We start from the raw sequence: 17,162 nt of genomic DNA on the forward strand, positions 1-17,162 counted from the left end.
CTCCCTAAAGAAGGTAGACATAGAAACAGGGGTGGAGAAACTGAAGGGGTGGCTGCAGTTCAGAATAAGTAGTCCCTCAAGTTGTTCCTGCCAGGTGTTCTGTCCCTTGCAAGCATCATCAGCAAGCTGACTAATACGGAAGGCACCAGAGCCTGGTTGTGCTAGCATGCACAATAAAGCTTGTTGAGAGAGATTCACAAATATTACTTGCAAAATATAGACACAATTTAAATGCCTGTGGACTTGGACAGATCAAATATAATCATTTATTATATAGGCTATGTAATCTATAAACATGGAAACTCTATGAATATGGAGTATTGATATTCTCTCTGTCCATCCTTCTCTCTCTCTCTCTCTCTCTCTCTCTCTCTCTCTCTCTCTCTCTCTCTCCTCTCTGCATGCATGCATGCATGCTCCTGCTGTGTGCCAGGAAAATGTTATCAGGAGATATACATCACTGGAGTACTTCTAGGAGGCTTTATACATTTCTCCTAAGCTTAAGCCAAACACATGCACACAACAATAGCCCTGGGCTATTTCTTAAGTTTTAACACTGCGTGTATGACTTATTTCTAAATGTTCATTAAAAAGAAAACCTAACTGTGCCCTTACTATTAGTGGCCTTCCAAGAAGTTCTGCAACTAGAGAAACAGTGAAACAATTACATGAGTTAACCACAATCAACTCTCTAATCCTGTATGTAGTTTCCTATTTGCGTCTTCATTAATAGAATTTTTTACTACATTAGTTTCTGAATACAATAAAATGGATGCAAATTATTCTTTGTGAGCAAAGCCAAGAAGTGTCAGAGAAACAATGATACATGAGAAATGCCCTGAAGTCAGGTAATTCAAATCTCTGGTCGGGCTTAAAATTAGTCCTGAACAGCCCAGTACAGAGCATCCAGGGAGGGCTGTTGATGTGTTTTGCAGTGACTTTCTTGGCACCACAGGCAGGTGGCACGTTATCACAATTCCAGGATGGATGCCAAGGGATTAGCTGATTCTGACGCCAGTAGCACGGATAGTTTGTTAGATTTTTATGTTTTCTAGAAAACCTGACGTTCTGTTGTACATCGAGTTTCCAAACCCATCCAAAGAAAAGCTGTGGCCACCAGGAGTCTCAGAGAGGCTACCCAACAATGAATCAAGGGAGCCCGCGCAGGACAATTCCTTGCGCTTGCCAAAGTGACACAGCAGATCATTCAAACTCCTAACCGGCACGCGTTGTGGCCCTCATATCTGGCCTGTTTTGTGAGTGGATGATTCTCGTTCCTATGCCCCGCTTCCCACCCCAGCGGCGGCGGGGGGGGGGGGGTGCATCACTGGGTGAACCCCACCAGGGAAGGAACTGGAGAGGCGAGACCAGCGTGCACCCGCCTGGGTGCTGCAGGAAGAACCCATCTGTTGCCATGTAGTGTCTCTTACAGTATTTATTCACTTACTTATTTATTTTAGGAGGGAGACACTTCCTAGAGTTTTAGGCAGGTTCCTGCCTGGGGTCGGGCGTGGCCTTTGGCTACACTCCCGGCTCCACCTTCGTTCCAGGGCGAGTCCCATAAAAGCCAGGAGAGCAGGTTGGCTCTCACCTAACGCACACTTGGGCTCAGGGCGCTATCCAAGTCCCCTAGGCTCTGCCAGCATTGCGGGTACCATGGCGCAGGAACTACAGCACCCCGAGTTCGCGCGCGCGGGCCGGGAAGCGGGGCTGCAGGTGTGGAGGGTCGAGAAGCTGGAGCTGGTACCGGTGCCCCAGGGTGCCCATGGTGACTTCTACGTCGGAGACGCCTACCTGGTGCTGTACACTGCCAAGGCGAGCAAGGGCTTCTCCTACCGCCTGCACTTCTGGCTGGGTAAGCAATGAGCTGTACATGGTAGCCTAGGGTCCTGTCATCTGGGCGGGATGGGCGATACTCAGCCAACACCCTCTCCTATCCCCAGGTCAGCTCCCCCGGCGGGCTGCAAAACGGGAGAGGTGAGTCCTCCAGGAGGTGTACCTACTGGCCCTGCGCAAACCACTTCTTGGGGTTCATGCTCATTCCTCCCGCTTTTCCCCTTTAAAACAAACGCCATTCTGTTCCCGGGGCGGCTGCCTGCCTGACAGAGAAACCCAGGTGTTGGCCAAGTACTGAGCACCCTCGGGCAAGTTTGGTTCTGGTTTCCCAGCCAGGGTGGAGATGAAGTTAAACACGTTTGTGGACATCTGCTGCAGCTGGAGAGAAAATTCCACGCCCAGCTCCAAACTTTTATTTATTTTTATTTGTTGCCTCAGGGCAGCGGTATAGATTTCTCTGCTAATTGAGACCCCCAAACCAAGATTCTCCCTGCCCAACACTGCTTGCAAGTTTGGGGGAACACTCAAGATACAACCATCATCTATTTTTAAAAAATTGCCCTATGTGGCTGGTTTATTTCTTTAGATAGACTGCTTCGTTTAAAATTGTTCTTTTATTTTTCATCTGTTTTAACAAGGACACAGTGTGGACCAGAACAGCTCCTTCAGTGGTGGTAATTATTTTGAGCTGCCGTGGTGCCAGGCTTTCAGGGCATGGATGGTGTGTTCCACTTTCTCCAGCTTCTACTTTTACCCGTAAACATCCTGAATGTTCAACCTCTCCCTGTGAGGTCTTGTGCCAGTAGGCACCCCTCTCCCCCCCGCCCCCACAACGTGCGTGCGAATAATCTGAGCTTTCTTTTCAAAATAGCTTGCCTCCTTGATACTAGTGTTCCTTTCAGTATATTTATTCTTGTGCTCAGGGGGGAAAACCACACACCTTCAAAGCCACCGTGCTACTTTAATTTCTAACCTCTGAAAAATTTAAGAAACAAGTAAAAACATTTAGAAGTGATGTCCTAAAACACTAGCAGCAGAGAGCCGGAGCAGTCATCTGAGACATGAAACACATAGTTGAATGTAGTGTCTTGACAGTGCTGGGTGCTTGCTTACCGTGGCTGAGCTCCCAACCCCTTGCTGTTTCTTCTTGTAATGCCACTCCAGTCATAAGACACACTACACAGTGATCTATGCTCTATTCATGAAACGGTGACCCCAGGTAGAACAGCCTTTCCACTCTGAACTTGGGTCTGGAGTGGACGTGTTTCAGGAGTGTCAGGGTGAGTTTAAATGGAAGCAAACTTGCTTGCTGCTCATAAGCAGCTTGTTCACACAGCGTTTGGCTTCGTTGGGAGACTGTTTAAAGAAGGCTCAGAGTCCAATTCTTTAATTCAGTAAATTTCCTCTTCCCAAGCCATCTCCTTAAGTATTGTGCTCCACCAGGTTCATAGATTCACTTTAGCTGTTTGCTTGAGACAAGGCCTTATAGGCAGGATGGCCCAGAACTTTCTGGAACTTGAATGTAGCCCAAATTGGCTTCTCGTGCTCCATCCTTCTGCTTTCATATCCTAAGTGCCTGGTTCAAGTGCACTCTTAATTACCCATTTAGTGCAAACCAACTTCACAATTATAATAGGACAAAATTCGGGCAGAAATAGTCTATGATCTTAAAAGTCTTGAAAAACTAAAGCTAGTAGTACATTAATTACAATTTAATTCATCTGTAAATTCAGGCTGCCTAGGCTGTAAGTTACTTGCGATAGTTTATGAAACTTCCCAGAGATTTTATAACCCCAGAGATATCATAATAAGAAGGAAACAAACAAAAAAAAAAAAAACCACTGTTAAAATGTGATTAATGATATGGAAGACATTTACAGGCTCTGTGTGATAGGGACAATTAACCTTGATGGACATGGGGAAATGAGCGAAGTGGGGAGGTTCCTGTGCCAAGACATAACCATCAAAGGATGAGAAGTTGGGGCACCTTTAGCATCCCCAGCAGTCTTTCCTATTTCCGTGCTCCAGGCAGAGGAAATTCCACCTGAAAGAGTTTATTCTGAGATATGGACAAGGAAGAGTTCATGGATTAGTTAGAGAATGACTCAAACAAGGTCAGGGGGAAGAATGCTTGACTTCCTGAAGGTAGTGAGGAAGTCAGCCGGAAGAAGTTAAGTTAAAGAGAGGCCTGCATCAGAGAGGCGAGTGGACAAATATACCAACTGGAGGAAGCAAGCTAAGTGGGAGGAAGGCAGGACTAAAATGAGGGAAAATGCAGCCGGTCTTACTTCTAGTTTGCTCAAGCTGTTTCCGAAACACTAGGGCTTAACTCAGATGCCGGTGATAATATTGTATGTCTAGATGCAGTGAAAGTAAGAAGCTATTGCCTGTGTTTCAAAATGTTTTATATTGCTCTGTTTTGGGGCATGGAAATCAGGATGCTTGACCAGTATGATGGAGTGGAGTTAGTTTATTAGGAGAAAATAACTTATACAAGAAATGAGTGATGGTCGCCGGGTCTGCTCCAAGCATACAGACCCTGACACCAGGATGCCCTCTTTTAACTGGTCAGTTCTGCATCCTTGATCACGCCCAAATGGGCGTGGTCAGCGCTACAGGTGCTGGGGTGTGTGTGTGTGTGTGTGAATATCTCACTACACTCCATCTTAGAAAACATTTTGGCTTTGTATTTAGCAGTTAAGCTGCACCCAGCTTTTGCCTCTGGTTCCTCACACCCATTCTAAGGGGTTAGTTTAAAGCTCCCACTGTGCCTCTAACCTTTTTATAAACACCTTTCCTCACCCTTTCTCCTTGGCAGCTTTAGAAGTCACTTCAATCTGTTTTAAAACAGCATTCAATGATTTAATACTGTGTGTGTGTATGTCTGTAGTGTTACACAGAGCATTGGGACACAAAAGGGCTACATTATAATATATAACACATGATATACAATACAAGTATCTCATAATATACAAGGAGCTAATGACAATGACAAAGAACTGATTGCTGGACCAACAAGATGGCTCAGTGAGTAAAGTAGATTGCCACTAAGGCCAAGCCTGACTACCCAGATTCCATCCCTGGAACTTACATGGTGGAAGGAGAGAATCAATTCCTGACAGTTTCTCTTTAATCTCCACACATGTGCTGTGGCATGAACATGTCTTTGCCTAAGCTAAGTAAACACATGTAGAAAAAATTAAAGAAAGCAACTCGAGGGTCTTCTTGGTGAGGGAGCTCTTGAGTATCTGGACTGTGAAGGCAGACATGTGAATTGACAAATCCTTAGCACCAACACATCCGATGGAACTAGTAACACTGGAGAAAGTACAAACATGGTTGACTGCATCCCTGTGGCTGTCTGAGTTGTGATTCCCTGTGGAAGTCTGTGCTCCCTCTACTTCTCTCTGTTACACGATATTGCACCACACTCAACTTTATAAAAGTGCTATTAGCTTCCATGTGTCCTCAGTAGATGCTACTCATCTTGTTGAGGGTGCTCCTTCTCTCCTAGTTCTAGTGTGGCAAGATTGTAAAAATCAGGAATGAAAACTAGGTCTAGTTGTGAGACCTCTCTTTAAGTACATTTCTACATTTCCCAGTTTTAGGAGTTTCACATGACACAAGCAAGTGCAACACACGTACACATATAAAATATAAAGCAACCCAGCACAGCATGGTATAGCAGGCATTGTTAGATGAGCTTAGGAAAACAACAGATGAGGTCACAGACAGAATCCACATGGGACATCAAACAAAGTCATAAGCGGAATTCATACACATTTTGAGCACCTGCTAGAGTTTCATCATGATTCAACAGGCTTTGATCCAGTTCTATTCGTTAAAGAGGTTGATATTGGATTCATTAAGTCTTTTCAACCTTTGCAGGCAAGGGCTTTGGTTTATTTATTCTGATATTCTTTGGCCCACCATAATACACAAGTATCAACACATGAGAGCATGGCCCAATTAACTTATTTCCATCTCATTCACTAACTTCATTCCTACCATTCATACCTACCTCAAAATTCTGGTGAGTGGAAACTCATCAGATAACAATGTTTCTATCGAATGCTTATTAGTATCTTTGATATTAACCTTGGCTTAAGCATCTCAAACTGTCTCTGTATGAAATTTACACCAAGATCTGCTATTATGAGAGATGGAAAAGTGAGCAAAGAATGACACCAGCATCTTTTCAGATTGCAGAATTGCTTGCGGATTTTTAAAGGTGTATGGTAAAAGTCTACCATTTAAAGCTGTTACCATATAAGTACTGTTCTGGTTGCTGAGATTTTGTTTGAGAAGATCCTTGCTATATAGGTCACCTATGAACATGGAAGGAACTTGAATTTCCCAAGTCTAGGTAACTGGTTTCCTTTCCTCAATTTTGGTGAATAGCAAGGGGCATTATTCAGGGAAATATGGTTACTGGTTTTAAACTTATGGTTCATTGGGGAAAGTTATGTATCGTGATCACCAAAGAATTTACTACTAATAAGAACTGTAATTAATGAGTTCATGTGGACTGAAGAGATGGCTCTGTGGTTGGGAGAGCTTACATACAGCATTTGCAGAGGACATGCATTTTGTTCCCAGCACCCACAGTGGGTGGCTCACACTGTCTATAACTTCAGCTTCAAAGGGTCCAAGCCTTCTTCTGCCCCCTTAAGTATCTGCACTTCCATGCTCATATCACACACAAACAAACATGCAAATCATTTTTTAAAAATCTTCTTTAAAATACATGTACTGCCCTTCGTAAGAGCTTGCCCTTTAGAATACTATAAACCTGTTTTGAAAGTCTTTTGTAACCTCAAGAATTACTCAGTCTCTCCCAGGGTCCATGACCTCCTCAGTACCATGGTATAAACCAAGCCAGGCGGTGTTGGCATATGCCTTTAATCCTAGCACTCAGGAGGTAGAGGCAGGCACATCTCTGTGAGTTTGAGGCCAGCTAAACAGAGAAATCCTGTCTCAAACAAACAAACAAACAAACAAACAAAAAACCCAAAGAACAAAGCATGCAAAAAAAAAAAAAAAAAAAACCCAACAGGTCTGTTTCATACAGCGACTTGAATGTCATTTACATATAAAACACTAGTGCTGTGTGGGCCATGGTGAGAGTACCATAAATGTGTGGGTATTTGCATTATTATTAATTATTTTCAGTCAGCTCAGATGTAGTGAGGGGTTTCAAAGTTTAGGGTTGTTTTTAAAATTTTTTAATTTTATTTATACTTAACTTATACTATATTTTTTATGAACTCTGAGTCTCCCTCAAGCTTATCTTGGCTCTGAACATCACACACCATGTAGAATTTGACTTCAGCAAAGACACCTGGGTGGATTCTCTTTCATAATTGTAAAAGTTAATTGTATACTGTCTTTCATTCTGGAGACCTCAGCACACTGGTCCCTTTGATGTCTTTCCATCAGTGACTATTTCAATACTCCAAATATTGGGGAAACAGGATTAAAGATAGGGAACAGGTGAAGTTTTATTCACTTTCCAATCTTAAAGATCACAAAGTTATTTAACTGTGGCCTATAAAGTATTTCCCATTTATTTACCACAGGGCGAACGTGTGATGATAGAGCAGTCCCAAGGAGCTTTCTGGCAGCATCTCATTAACTATATGAAATGAATGCTTCCTTGAGTCTTGCTAGAATATATTGATTCCCCCCCCCCCCACAAGCCAATTTGTGTAGTAGTGCTTCTTTTAAACATTCTTAAAGAAACTGGAGATAGCAGGAATGTGAAAACCTTTTGGTTATGAGCCAAATAACATATCACAGGTTACTCCTGATGGGATCTTTTAGCAGCAGACTGCTGTCTGAAACCTCTCCCAAATGAAAGCATCTCCATGTTAACTTGTCCATTGATGTTGTCATTGTTCTGCTGGGAGAGGGGCAATTAGCCTATCCTAGGGATGAGCTCCCTAACTGGTTACCCAATACAAACTGGTCAGCCCTGAAACCATACACACACACACACACACACACAAAAAAAAAAAAATGAACTCAGCAGGTGGTATCATATGTGTGTGTGTGCGTGCACGCATGTGTGAGTGCGTGCACACATATCTATCTACATCCATATTCAAATAAAAAGGGATCACAATTTGAGAAGGGAATGGGAAGGGCTGGACGGAGGAAAGGAAAAGGAGGGTTACATTTCAATTAATATGAATAAATAAATAAATAAACAAATGAGAGCATCTAGTGTCCTTTGCATCAACTCTGCCTCCATGCTCTTCCTGTGTAACTGAGGGCTGTGTTGTTTCAGGAAAGGAATGTTCCCAGGATGAAAGCACAGCAGCAGCCATCTTCACAGTCCAGATGGACGACTATCTGGGTGGCAAGCCAGTGCAGAGCAGAGAAGTTCAAGGCTATGAGTCTACTGACTTTGTGGGCTATTTCAAAGGCGGTCTGAAGTACAAGGTAAGTGCTTCTCTCTGACACTGTCCATTGGGACACTTTCAAACAGTTTCTCTTCCTAATTGTCCACACTTAATGTCTTCATAGACCACAACTTCCTGGAGGGCATGGATCTGGTTTTTGCTTTGTCTTAGAATCTGTGTGTGTGTGTGTGTGTGTGATTTATCCTCATATTTGTCAGTATGTACTCAGTAAATGAAACCCAGTTTCAGAATGTATGATATGGTGTGAATTATTATGACCTAATTTACTTACATGTTTTCTTTTGTAGCCTTAGGCTAGCCTCAAACTCACTAAGTTTAAAGATGTCCCTGAACTCCTGATCTTTTTGTCTCTACCTCACAAGTAGTAGGATGGCAGGTATGTGCTGTATTTGAGATGGAGCCCAGAGATTTCCAAATGCTGAGAAAGCACTCTACCAACTGAGATACATTCTCACCTTCTTGATAATTAAAAAAAAATGTGTATGAATTGATAGCTAAATAGATATACCTCTTAAGGCAATGTATAGTAAAGGCTAGATCCCTCGTCTCTCATCCTAATTCTCCCAGTGAGTTTTGCAGTTGGATTATCCTTTCCTAGTCTTTTCCTAGTCCTTCCCTCCCTGACCATGAATTCAGTTAATTCTGTCTGCACCCTCCACAGACAGAAACCCTAGGAACAAGCCCTCTCTAAAGGAAGACATGGGCCAGTGGGTGTACACCCACTGCCTTGATCCTGCTGAGTACCTAGACCTTAGAGCTCAGCAGGATTTCTGAATATTTGTTAATTTATTCTTTAAAATGATGGAACTACGTCAGACCCAGAGGTACATACCCACAGTACCATCATTAGGGAGGTTGAGACAGCAGGATCATGTATTCGAGGTCTGCCTGAGCTATATAGCTATACTCTACATCAAAGTAGAAAAACAAACATGTAAACAAACAAATAAAAAAACAGTCAACCAACAAACCAATTAACCAACCAAACAAACCCCCAAGCAATGACCAAAACATGTCACGTTTGTCTGTCTTTATTTGATTATGTCCTTGGTTGAATATTTGTAATACCACGAGGTCAGACAAAACAATTATAAGGTTTCTTATTGGAATCATTATTTCACACTAGGATGCAAACCACTTCAAAGACAAATGCTACCTCTCCTTTTTTGTTTTTGTTTTTTTCGAATTCCTGTGAGCTCCTCCAGTTTGTATCAGTTTACTTCAATTCTATGAACCCAACAGTTTGAAGAATTGACAGCTTCCATCTGTTCAAAGCAGGTTCAATGGGGTCACCTTGTCAGAAACCATTTCATCCAGACAGCTGGTTTACTTCAGAGGAATGCAGAAGCTTTTCAGAATCCTTGGCTTTCTGGGATGTGCAATGTAACTTATCCTAGTTCCCCAAACAGACAATGTATGGGGATTAAGCATTACAGTAAACAATTAAGATTCTAGTATTATCACATACTCAGGATCTTGGCTATCACACAGGATCTTGGAAAGCAAATTCTAGGATACATATGTAAAAGTGGATGTAATAAAAAAGTAACTTTGTAGTTGTTTGATAATTACCTTCTTTTGGTAATTACCTTTTATCGACATTAAAGCTGTCATAGATCAGCAATTTTCAAAGGGGGGGTGTTTGTAAGTGGAGGTCATATAGAATCAGCCGAATCTCTCATCAGCAGCATGGAGCTAGTGTGGGTGCTGCGGAGTGACAGCATGCTAGGAGGTGTGGCTTCAGAGATAACCAGTCACTCAGAAAGGCAGAGATGAACATGGGATGCTGTTTCACCCCATTCTTACTTTCAAGTTTATGCTAATCGTGACATACAAATTATCTTATTTAATATAAACTCCCAGTTGGTGCATTTGCATCTGTTCTACTCTGTTCAGATAGATGAGGCAAGACTCAGAGAGTGTGCAACTTGAGGTCTCTGCTAGTAAGTGACCAGGTGACTGTCTGACCCCAGCGCCTAAGCTGGTAATTACTATTCTCTGTTGCCGTCAACATAAATAAGTGAATCATATGTCAAGAGATAGATAGAATAAGGAATACCTGGGAAGCAGTTTAGCATCTATTTTGAGTGGGCAAACTTGACAGAGTCTGTCATTAACAAGTCTATCAAAATCATGCCAAGTTGTTGTCTACCATGTAAAGCTTTCCCTGGGAAAGCCAGGATCATCTTCTTGTCTCAGGGTTTGTGTCATTTCTCTCTGGGCATTTCCAAAGCCAGCAGAGGGCTTACAGAAGTTCATTACCACTGCTTACTGGTGTTGAATTTCTGACTAACGTATTTTTCTCAAGCCATGACTGCCGACAGTGACCAGCACACATATTTTACTCACAAACCTGTGCTTTTGGTTGCACTGGTTAGAAGGGTTATCTGCTTAGCTGTGGCCCTTCCTAGTGAGAGCAGAGATGGTCTGGAAGCTTCTAGTGCTGACTCGGTGTTCATGAAAGAGCTACCCTTGCCAATGCAGACATGTGTATGGCATGTCGGTTCACTTTGTTTACTTTTATAATTATTATTATTAGTCTGTATGATATTTTTGGGAGAGGGCTCACATGTACCACTGCATGAGTGTGGAGGCCAGAAGACAACTTGGTGGAGTTAGTTCTCTACCTCTACCTTTATGTAGGTTCCTGGGATTCAACTCAGACCAGAATGCTTGCCAGGCAATGTTTTTACCACTGAGCCGAGCATCAGCCTGACAACATACAGCCTTCTTTATTGGGGAGAGGGGGTATATTAGAAGCAGTATTATTTTTTAACTTTAAAAATTATATTTATATATTTGTGTGTGTGTATGTACGTGTCTGTGTGTGTACGTGTGTATGTGTGTGTGTGTGTAGGTTAGAGGAAAACTTGTAGGAGCCTGTTCTGTCCTTCTGCCATGTGGGTCCTGGGGATCAAATTTGAGTTGTCAGCCTTGGAAGCAAACATCTGTACCTACTCTGCCATTTCACTGGCCAGAGAAAGGATTATGTTTTTTTTTTTTTTAAAAAAAGAATGTTAAATTTTAAGGTATAAATTGCTCTGATGGTTCACTCTATGAGATTAGCTGGAATGTTTTCTATGTATGTGGGAAAGGGGCTAGAGATAACAATCTAAATCTGATTCCACATTATAACTTTTTTTCACATACTATTTAACAACCAGATCACAATGTAACCCTACTTACTTTTAAAAGTAGAATGTTCTTGGAAAGCTGAAGCAGGATGGTTGTAAATTTGAGGCCATCCTGGGCAACTCAACAATATTGTTTTTAAAAAAATGTGTGTATATGTTTATATATATATGTATATATATAAATGTATAATATAACCTCATAATTATGCACATCATCTTATTGATTGTTATAAAAGTAAAAATATCGTTCCTAATTTTTAATTAGGAAAAGAGAAAAGTGTAAAAGATGATTGCAATACTACAGGAAGATGTAGTGAGTGACAGTTAAAGTTTTTTTTTCTTCAGAAATTCTCATTCTGTGCTTTTTGTTTTGTTCTGTTTGGGGATATAGAATCCAGATTCTGTATCTCCCTTAAGATTAAAATACTCAGTCCTGTGCTTTTGTTTGTTTGTTTGTATCCTTTGTAGGAATAGCCCTCCCTTAATCACATCTCCTATTTTCTTCTCTGCTGTGTGATAGTGGGAAGGTTGGGGACCTTTTTTCTATGGTGATGGTGGGAACATTGGGGACCTCTTGTCTATAGTGACAGTGGGAAGGTTGGGGACCTTTTTTCTATGGTGATGGTGGGAACATTGGGGACCTCTTGTCTATAGTGACAGTGGGAAGGTTGGGGACCTTTTTTCTATGGTGATGGTGGGAACATTGGGGACTCTCTTCTGTGAGTGACAATAGGAAGGTTGGGGACCTGTTCTGCACTACTATAGTTGAGGCTCCTCATCTCCATTTTTTCTAGCCCCCTGTTGCTTTCTTGCCTACAATCTGTGTGCTCACTCAGGGATCATCTGGAAACACCAGGGCACTCACCGCTGACTTTACTTTTTATGAAGCAGGGTATTCCTTACTGAGGGCCCTCAGTAACTATTTTTAGTTTTATAGTAAGTTTTTACGATCCGGGAAAACGAGCAAAGCAACCAACTCACCTGGTGATTTTTACCAACTAGTCCCTTTCCACTTGTCCTGCGGTGGTGTCTATCCTGGCCTGTGCATTCTTGCTTGTGTCTGCTGTGTCTACATAGTAGTCTCACCTCTCTCTGTTTTGTGTTTCCTTCTCCACGGCCAGGCTGGAGGCGTGGCTTCCGGACTAAACCATGTTCTCACCAATGACCTGACAGCCCAGCGACTCCTGCATGTGAAGGGTCGGAGAGTGGTCAGGGCCACGGAAGTTCCTCTCAGCTGGGAGAGCTTCAACAAGGGCGACTGCTTCATCATTGACCTGGGCACAGTAAGTTTCATGGACACACGCAGACATCTGTGTGAACTTGCCACATCAAATGAGATGTACATACCTCTGAAGATAGCCACTTCTACACCCAGTGTAGGACTTCAAAGACTTTTTTGTTCTCTGACAGGTTTAGAATAGAAGAATGATTTAGTTCTTCCTACCATAGGACAGAAATTGACCAATTGACTTTGAACAGATTTCCACTGATTATTTTTGTCTTTCATTGTGTGTGAGAAAATGTAACTTGGGGATTAGAGAAATGATTCTCTAAGCAACCAAAGGATTCAGAATTTAAGATGGCCATATGATGAGCCTAAACAGTCTGAAGAACTAAGGCAAAAATATTTTAACATATGAGCATAAATAAATGTGTGTGTGTGTGTGTGTGTGCACGCATCTGTATCACAATGCTTCATGATTTTCCAATGATCTTAGCGTTAGTAGGTAAAATCCAGAAGTACAAATATTACATATCATCTTAATGGCATGGGCAGTGGTATATCATATTTAACTTTTTCTCCCAGGAAATAGGCCCCTCTAACGTCAGATACATTACTTAATCATTGTCATTATGACAAAGAATTGGAAGGCCTCATGTCAGAGCCTCATAGGTACAGTTTATATTGTCTTTTAGACTTTGAAAGTCAAAGTAAAGGGCATATTCCCTGCCACTGAAGAACTATGTGCCATGGCATGAGAAGGCAGGGAAGTTGAATCCTCCTCACGATCCTCACTCTTCTGATGCAATCCACAGCCATGTGCTAGTAGTTATTTCTTACATGACAGCAAATCAAACACGAAGTCCATTGCTTCAGTTAGCAGGCTTTGAATTGCCTAGACCCACTCAAGGTTGCATAGCCTGTAAATGCTGAAGCTGGAGTGAGACTGCAGTTTTATCTGATTCTCCTCTAGGCATTGTGTTTTACTATATCTAACTGGGCTGCATTGGAGAAAAAGCAGCAGATAGAAGCCAAAAGGTTTGTTCTACATGCACAGAGAAGGGAGCAGTAAGGGCTCTAGAAGTGGAGCTATGTGGTTAGCTCTGTATGAATGTAAATTTGACAACAATGAAGTCATCAAGTGTGTTAAAGTTATAGTTTGGAGAATAGCCCTGAAATGTAAGCCTCATCTATTCTTCTAAGTTAGGGTGTGTCTATAATTTCAATACTGTTAGCCTATAATTGATTGTTATGGTTCATAGCAGCTTGTGAGTTCAACTGAGATTCCAATAATACCAATGCTCAAAATTCAGTTCCCAGTCCTGCCTGGATGTCTGTACAGGTGAATGGCTGCTCTTTTTCCTCTGGGTCTCACAGTCAATTTCATGAGAAATTCCATCCAACTTCAAACCCAATCCACCCCAAAACCGTATTTGAGACCTGGCTTTTATATCTAGGCACAAACCAGCTACTGGACCACTCCATCATTACCTGACACCAGAAGTAAAGAAATACTTATTGGAAGTAAAAGACCAAAGGCACCATTACACCACACAGCCCTAAAAATCAACTGTAATTGTCCCTCAAGGCCTGCACACTATTGTTTGTCTCAGCTTTCATTTTATTATTTATTTAAATGATGGTTTCCTTTTTTTGAAACATAACAAAGTAAAATATAATAAAACATCAAAAACTATCACATTGACAAATTCAGGACTCCCATAAAAATACTAACATATATATATATATATATATATATATATATATATATTCCTATGAACTTTTCTGAGTTGATTTAGAGGTTCTCTTGGTGTCCTCCATCCCCTCTGTTTCTTACACTCTTTATACCCCTTCTTCCGCAGGGTTTCCTGAGATCTGAGGAGAGGGATTTGATGGAAACATCCTATTTAGAGCTGTGTGTTACTAGGTCTGTCTGTCTGTCTGCCTGCCTGCCTGCCTGCTCTACCACCCCCCCCTCTCTCTGTGTGTAGAGTCTGGCTGAGGGTCTCTGTATTTGTTTCCTCTGTTGGAGGAGGAATCTCCTCTGATGATGGCTGAACAAGGCATTGACCTATGAGTACAGCAGAATGTCATTAGGAGCCATTGTCTCATGACTTTTTTTTTTTAGACCAGTAGTATTTAGTTTCACCCTCAGTCTCTGGATAGCCAAGCAGTGTCAGTAATGGGTTTCACTTTGAGGGGTGGGCCTTATGTCACATCAGATGTTGGTTGGTTACTCTCACAAGCTTTGTGCTACCATTGCCCATGCATATTTTTCAGGGAGGACAGCAGTGTAGACCAAAGGGTTTGTAGCTGGGTTGGTGTTTACCTTTCTTCATTGGTAGCTTGCAGAGTACCTTCCTGCATTGAAGACTAGAACATAGGAGTGAAGGTTGTATGTAGTTACCAGTTCGACATCTCCATGTTCTATGAATTGTCTTCAGCAACGTGGCTTTGTTGTCAGTTTGTGGAGGGAAGCCTATTGTCTTGGCAACAGCCTGGGTTATTTGAGGATTTCCACAGGACCCCTTTGGTCCACAACTCAGTTGGTTGTAATCCAGGAAGCTTTGTTTGGTGGCAAGTGATGGCCAGCATGGACTCTGTCTTCCTCATTATTTGGAGACGTTTTTAGGATTGCCTTTGTATATTTTAGTTAAGTTTCCACCGCACTAGGTGTCTATATCACCCTTCAAATGTCTCTCAATTCTAGGTGTCTCTCTTGTATCCCCTACCTCAACTTCATCGCCTCTTCCCCTCCCCACATGATTCTTCCATCCTGCCCCCAGTTCACCCATAAAATCTATTCTATTTCTCCCTCCTAGAGAGAGCCATGTGTCCCCCTTAGTCCCTCTATACCAAACCTCTCTGGATGTTTGGATTGTAGCTTGGTTATCATTTGCTTACTGGCTAATATCCATATATAGAAATGAATACATATCTCTCGTTTTCAGTCTACATACCATATTTATATTTCTAGGTCTGGGTTACTTCACTCAGGATTATTTTTTTTTCTAGTTTCATAAATTTGCCTGTAAATTTCATGATGACATTAAAAAAAAAACAGTGGAGTAATATTCCATGTACCATATTTTCTTTATCCATTCTTCTATTGAGGGACATCTAGTTTGTTTCCATTTTCTGGCTATTGTAAATAAAGCTGCTATGAACATAATTGAGCAAGTATCCTTGTGATACAATGGACCTTTCTTTGGGTATATACCCCAAAATGGTATAGCTTTGTCTTTCTGAGGAACTGCCACACTGATTTCCATAATGGCTCTGTAAGTTTGCACTCCAACCAGCAATGGATGAGTGTTCCCCCTTATTCCACCCTCTTGCCAGCATGAGCTGTCACTTGTGTTTTTGATCTTAGCTATTCTGACAGGTATAGATAGAATCTCAAAGTCTTTTTTGTTGTTGCTGCTGCTGTTTTTTGAGACAGGGTTTCTCTGTAGCTTTGGAGCCTGTCTTGGACTTGTTCTGTAGACCAGGCTGGCCTCAAACTTACAGAGACCCACCTGTCCCTGACTCCCAAGTCCTGTCAAAGACATTTTGATTTGCATTTCTCTGATGGATAAAGATGTTGAACATTTCTTTAAATGTTTCTCAGTCATTTAAGTTGCCTCTATTGAGAATTCTTTGTTTAGATCTGTACCTCATTTTTTTTATTAGTTTATTTAGTTTTTTGATGTCTAATTTCTTGAGTTCTTTTTATATTTTGGATGTTAGTCCGCTATCTGATATGGAGTTAGTAAAAATCTTTTCCCATTCTGTGGGCCTCCACTTTGTCTGAATAATGGTATCCTTTACCTTACATACACTTTTTTGTTTAATGAGTCCCATTTGTTAATTGTTGATCTTAGTGCCTGTGCTAATGGTGTTCTGTTCAGGAAGTTGTCTACTATACAAATGCCTTCAAGGCTATTCCCCACTTTTTTCAAGTTCAGTGTATCTGGTTTTATGTTGAGGTCTTTGATCCACTTGGACTTGAGTTTTGTGCAGGGTGATAAGTATGGATCTATTTGCATTCTTCTACTTGTACACATCCAATTAGAGTAGCATCATTCATTGAAGATGCTGTCTTTTTTTTTTCCAGTATGTATTTCTGGTTACTTCATTAAAAAGTTAGGTGTCTATGGGTGTGTAGATTTATGGTAGTCTTTAATTGAATTCCATTAATCAATGTTTCTGATTTTGTGCCAATACCATGCTTGTACTACAACTTTAAATTGGAGGTGATACCTCCAGAACTTCTTTTATTATTCAGGATTATTTTGGCTGCCCTGTATATGTGTATGTGTGTGTGTGTGTGTGTGTGCGTGTGTGTGTGTGTGTGTGCACCTGCTTCCATGTGAAGCTGAAAATTGTCCTCTCAAGATCTTTGAAGACTTGTGTTGTGATTTTGATGGGGATTGAATTGAATCTGTAGATTGCTTTGGGTAGGATTGCTACTCCTTCATTACCAACAAAAATAAATACTTATTGGGAGTAAAAGTCCAAAGGCAACATTAAGCTACACCGTTCTAAAAATCACCTGCAATTGTC

General features: G+C 41.5%; 1 protein-coding gene across 1 annotated transcript in view; it reads left to right on the forward strand.

Annotated features, from left to right (window-relative positions):
• Positions 1-1,610: 1,610 nt before the first annotated feature.
• Scin (scinderin) overlaps positions 1,611-17,162 on the forward strand; it is a 69,760-nt gene continuing 54,208 nt past the window's right edge. Inside the window, exons 1-3 of the mRNA XM_051175072.1 lie at positions 1,611-1,855; positions 8,126-8,280; positions 12,517-12,678. Coding sequence (XP_051031029.1) covers positions 1,657-1,855; positions 8,126-8,280; positions 12,517-12,678 — 516 coding nt within the window. The 5' untranslated portion in view covers positions 1,611-1,656. The remainder of the gene's footprint in view (positions 1,856-8,125; positions 8,281-12,516; positions 12,679-17,162) is intronic.

This window comes from Phodopus roborovskii, unplaced genomic scaffold (assembly GCF_943737965.1).
Source record: "Phodopus roborovskii unplaced genomic scaffold, PHOROB, whole genome shotgun sequence".
NCBI lineage: Eukaryota > Metazoa > Chordata > Mammalia > Rodentia > Cricetidae > Phodopus > Phodopus roborovskii.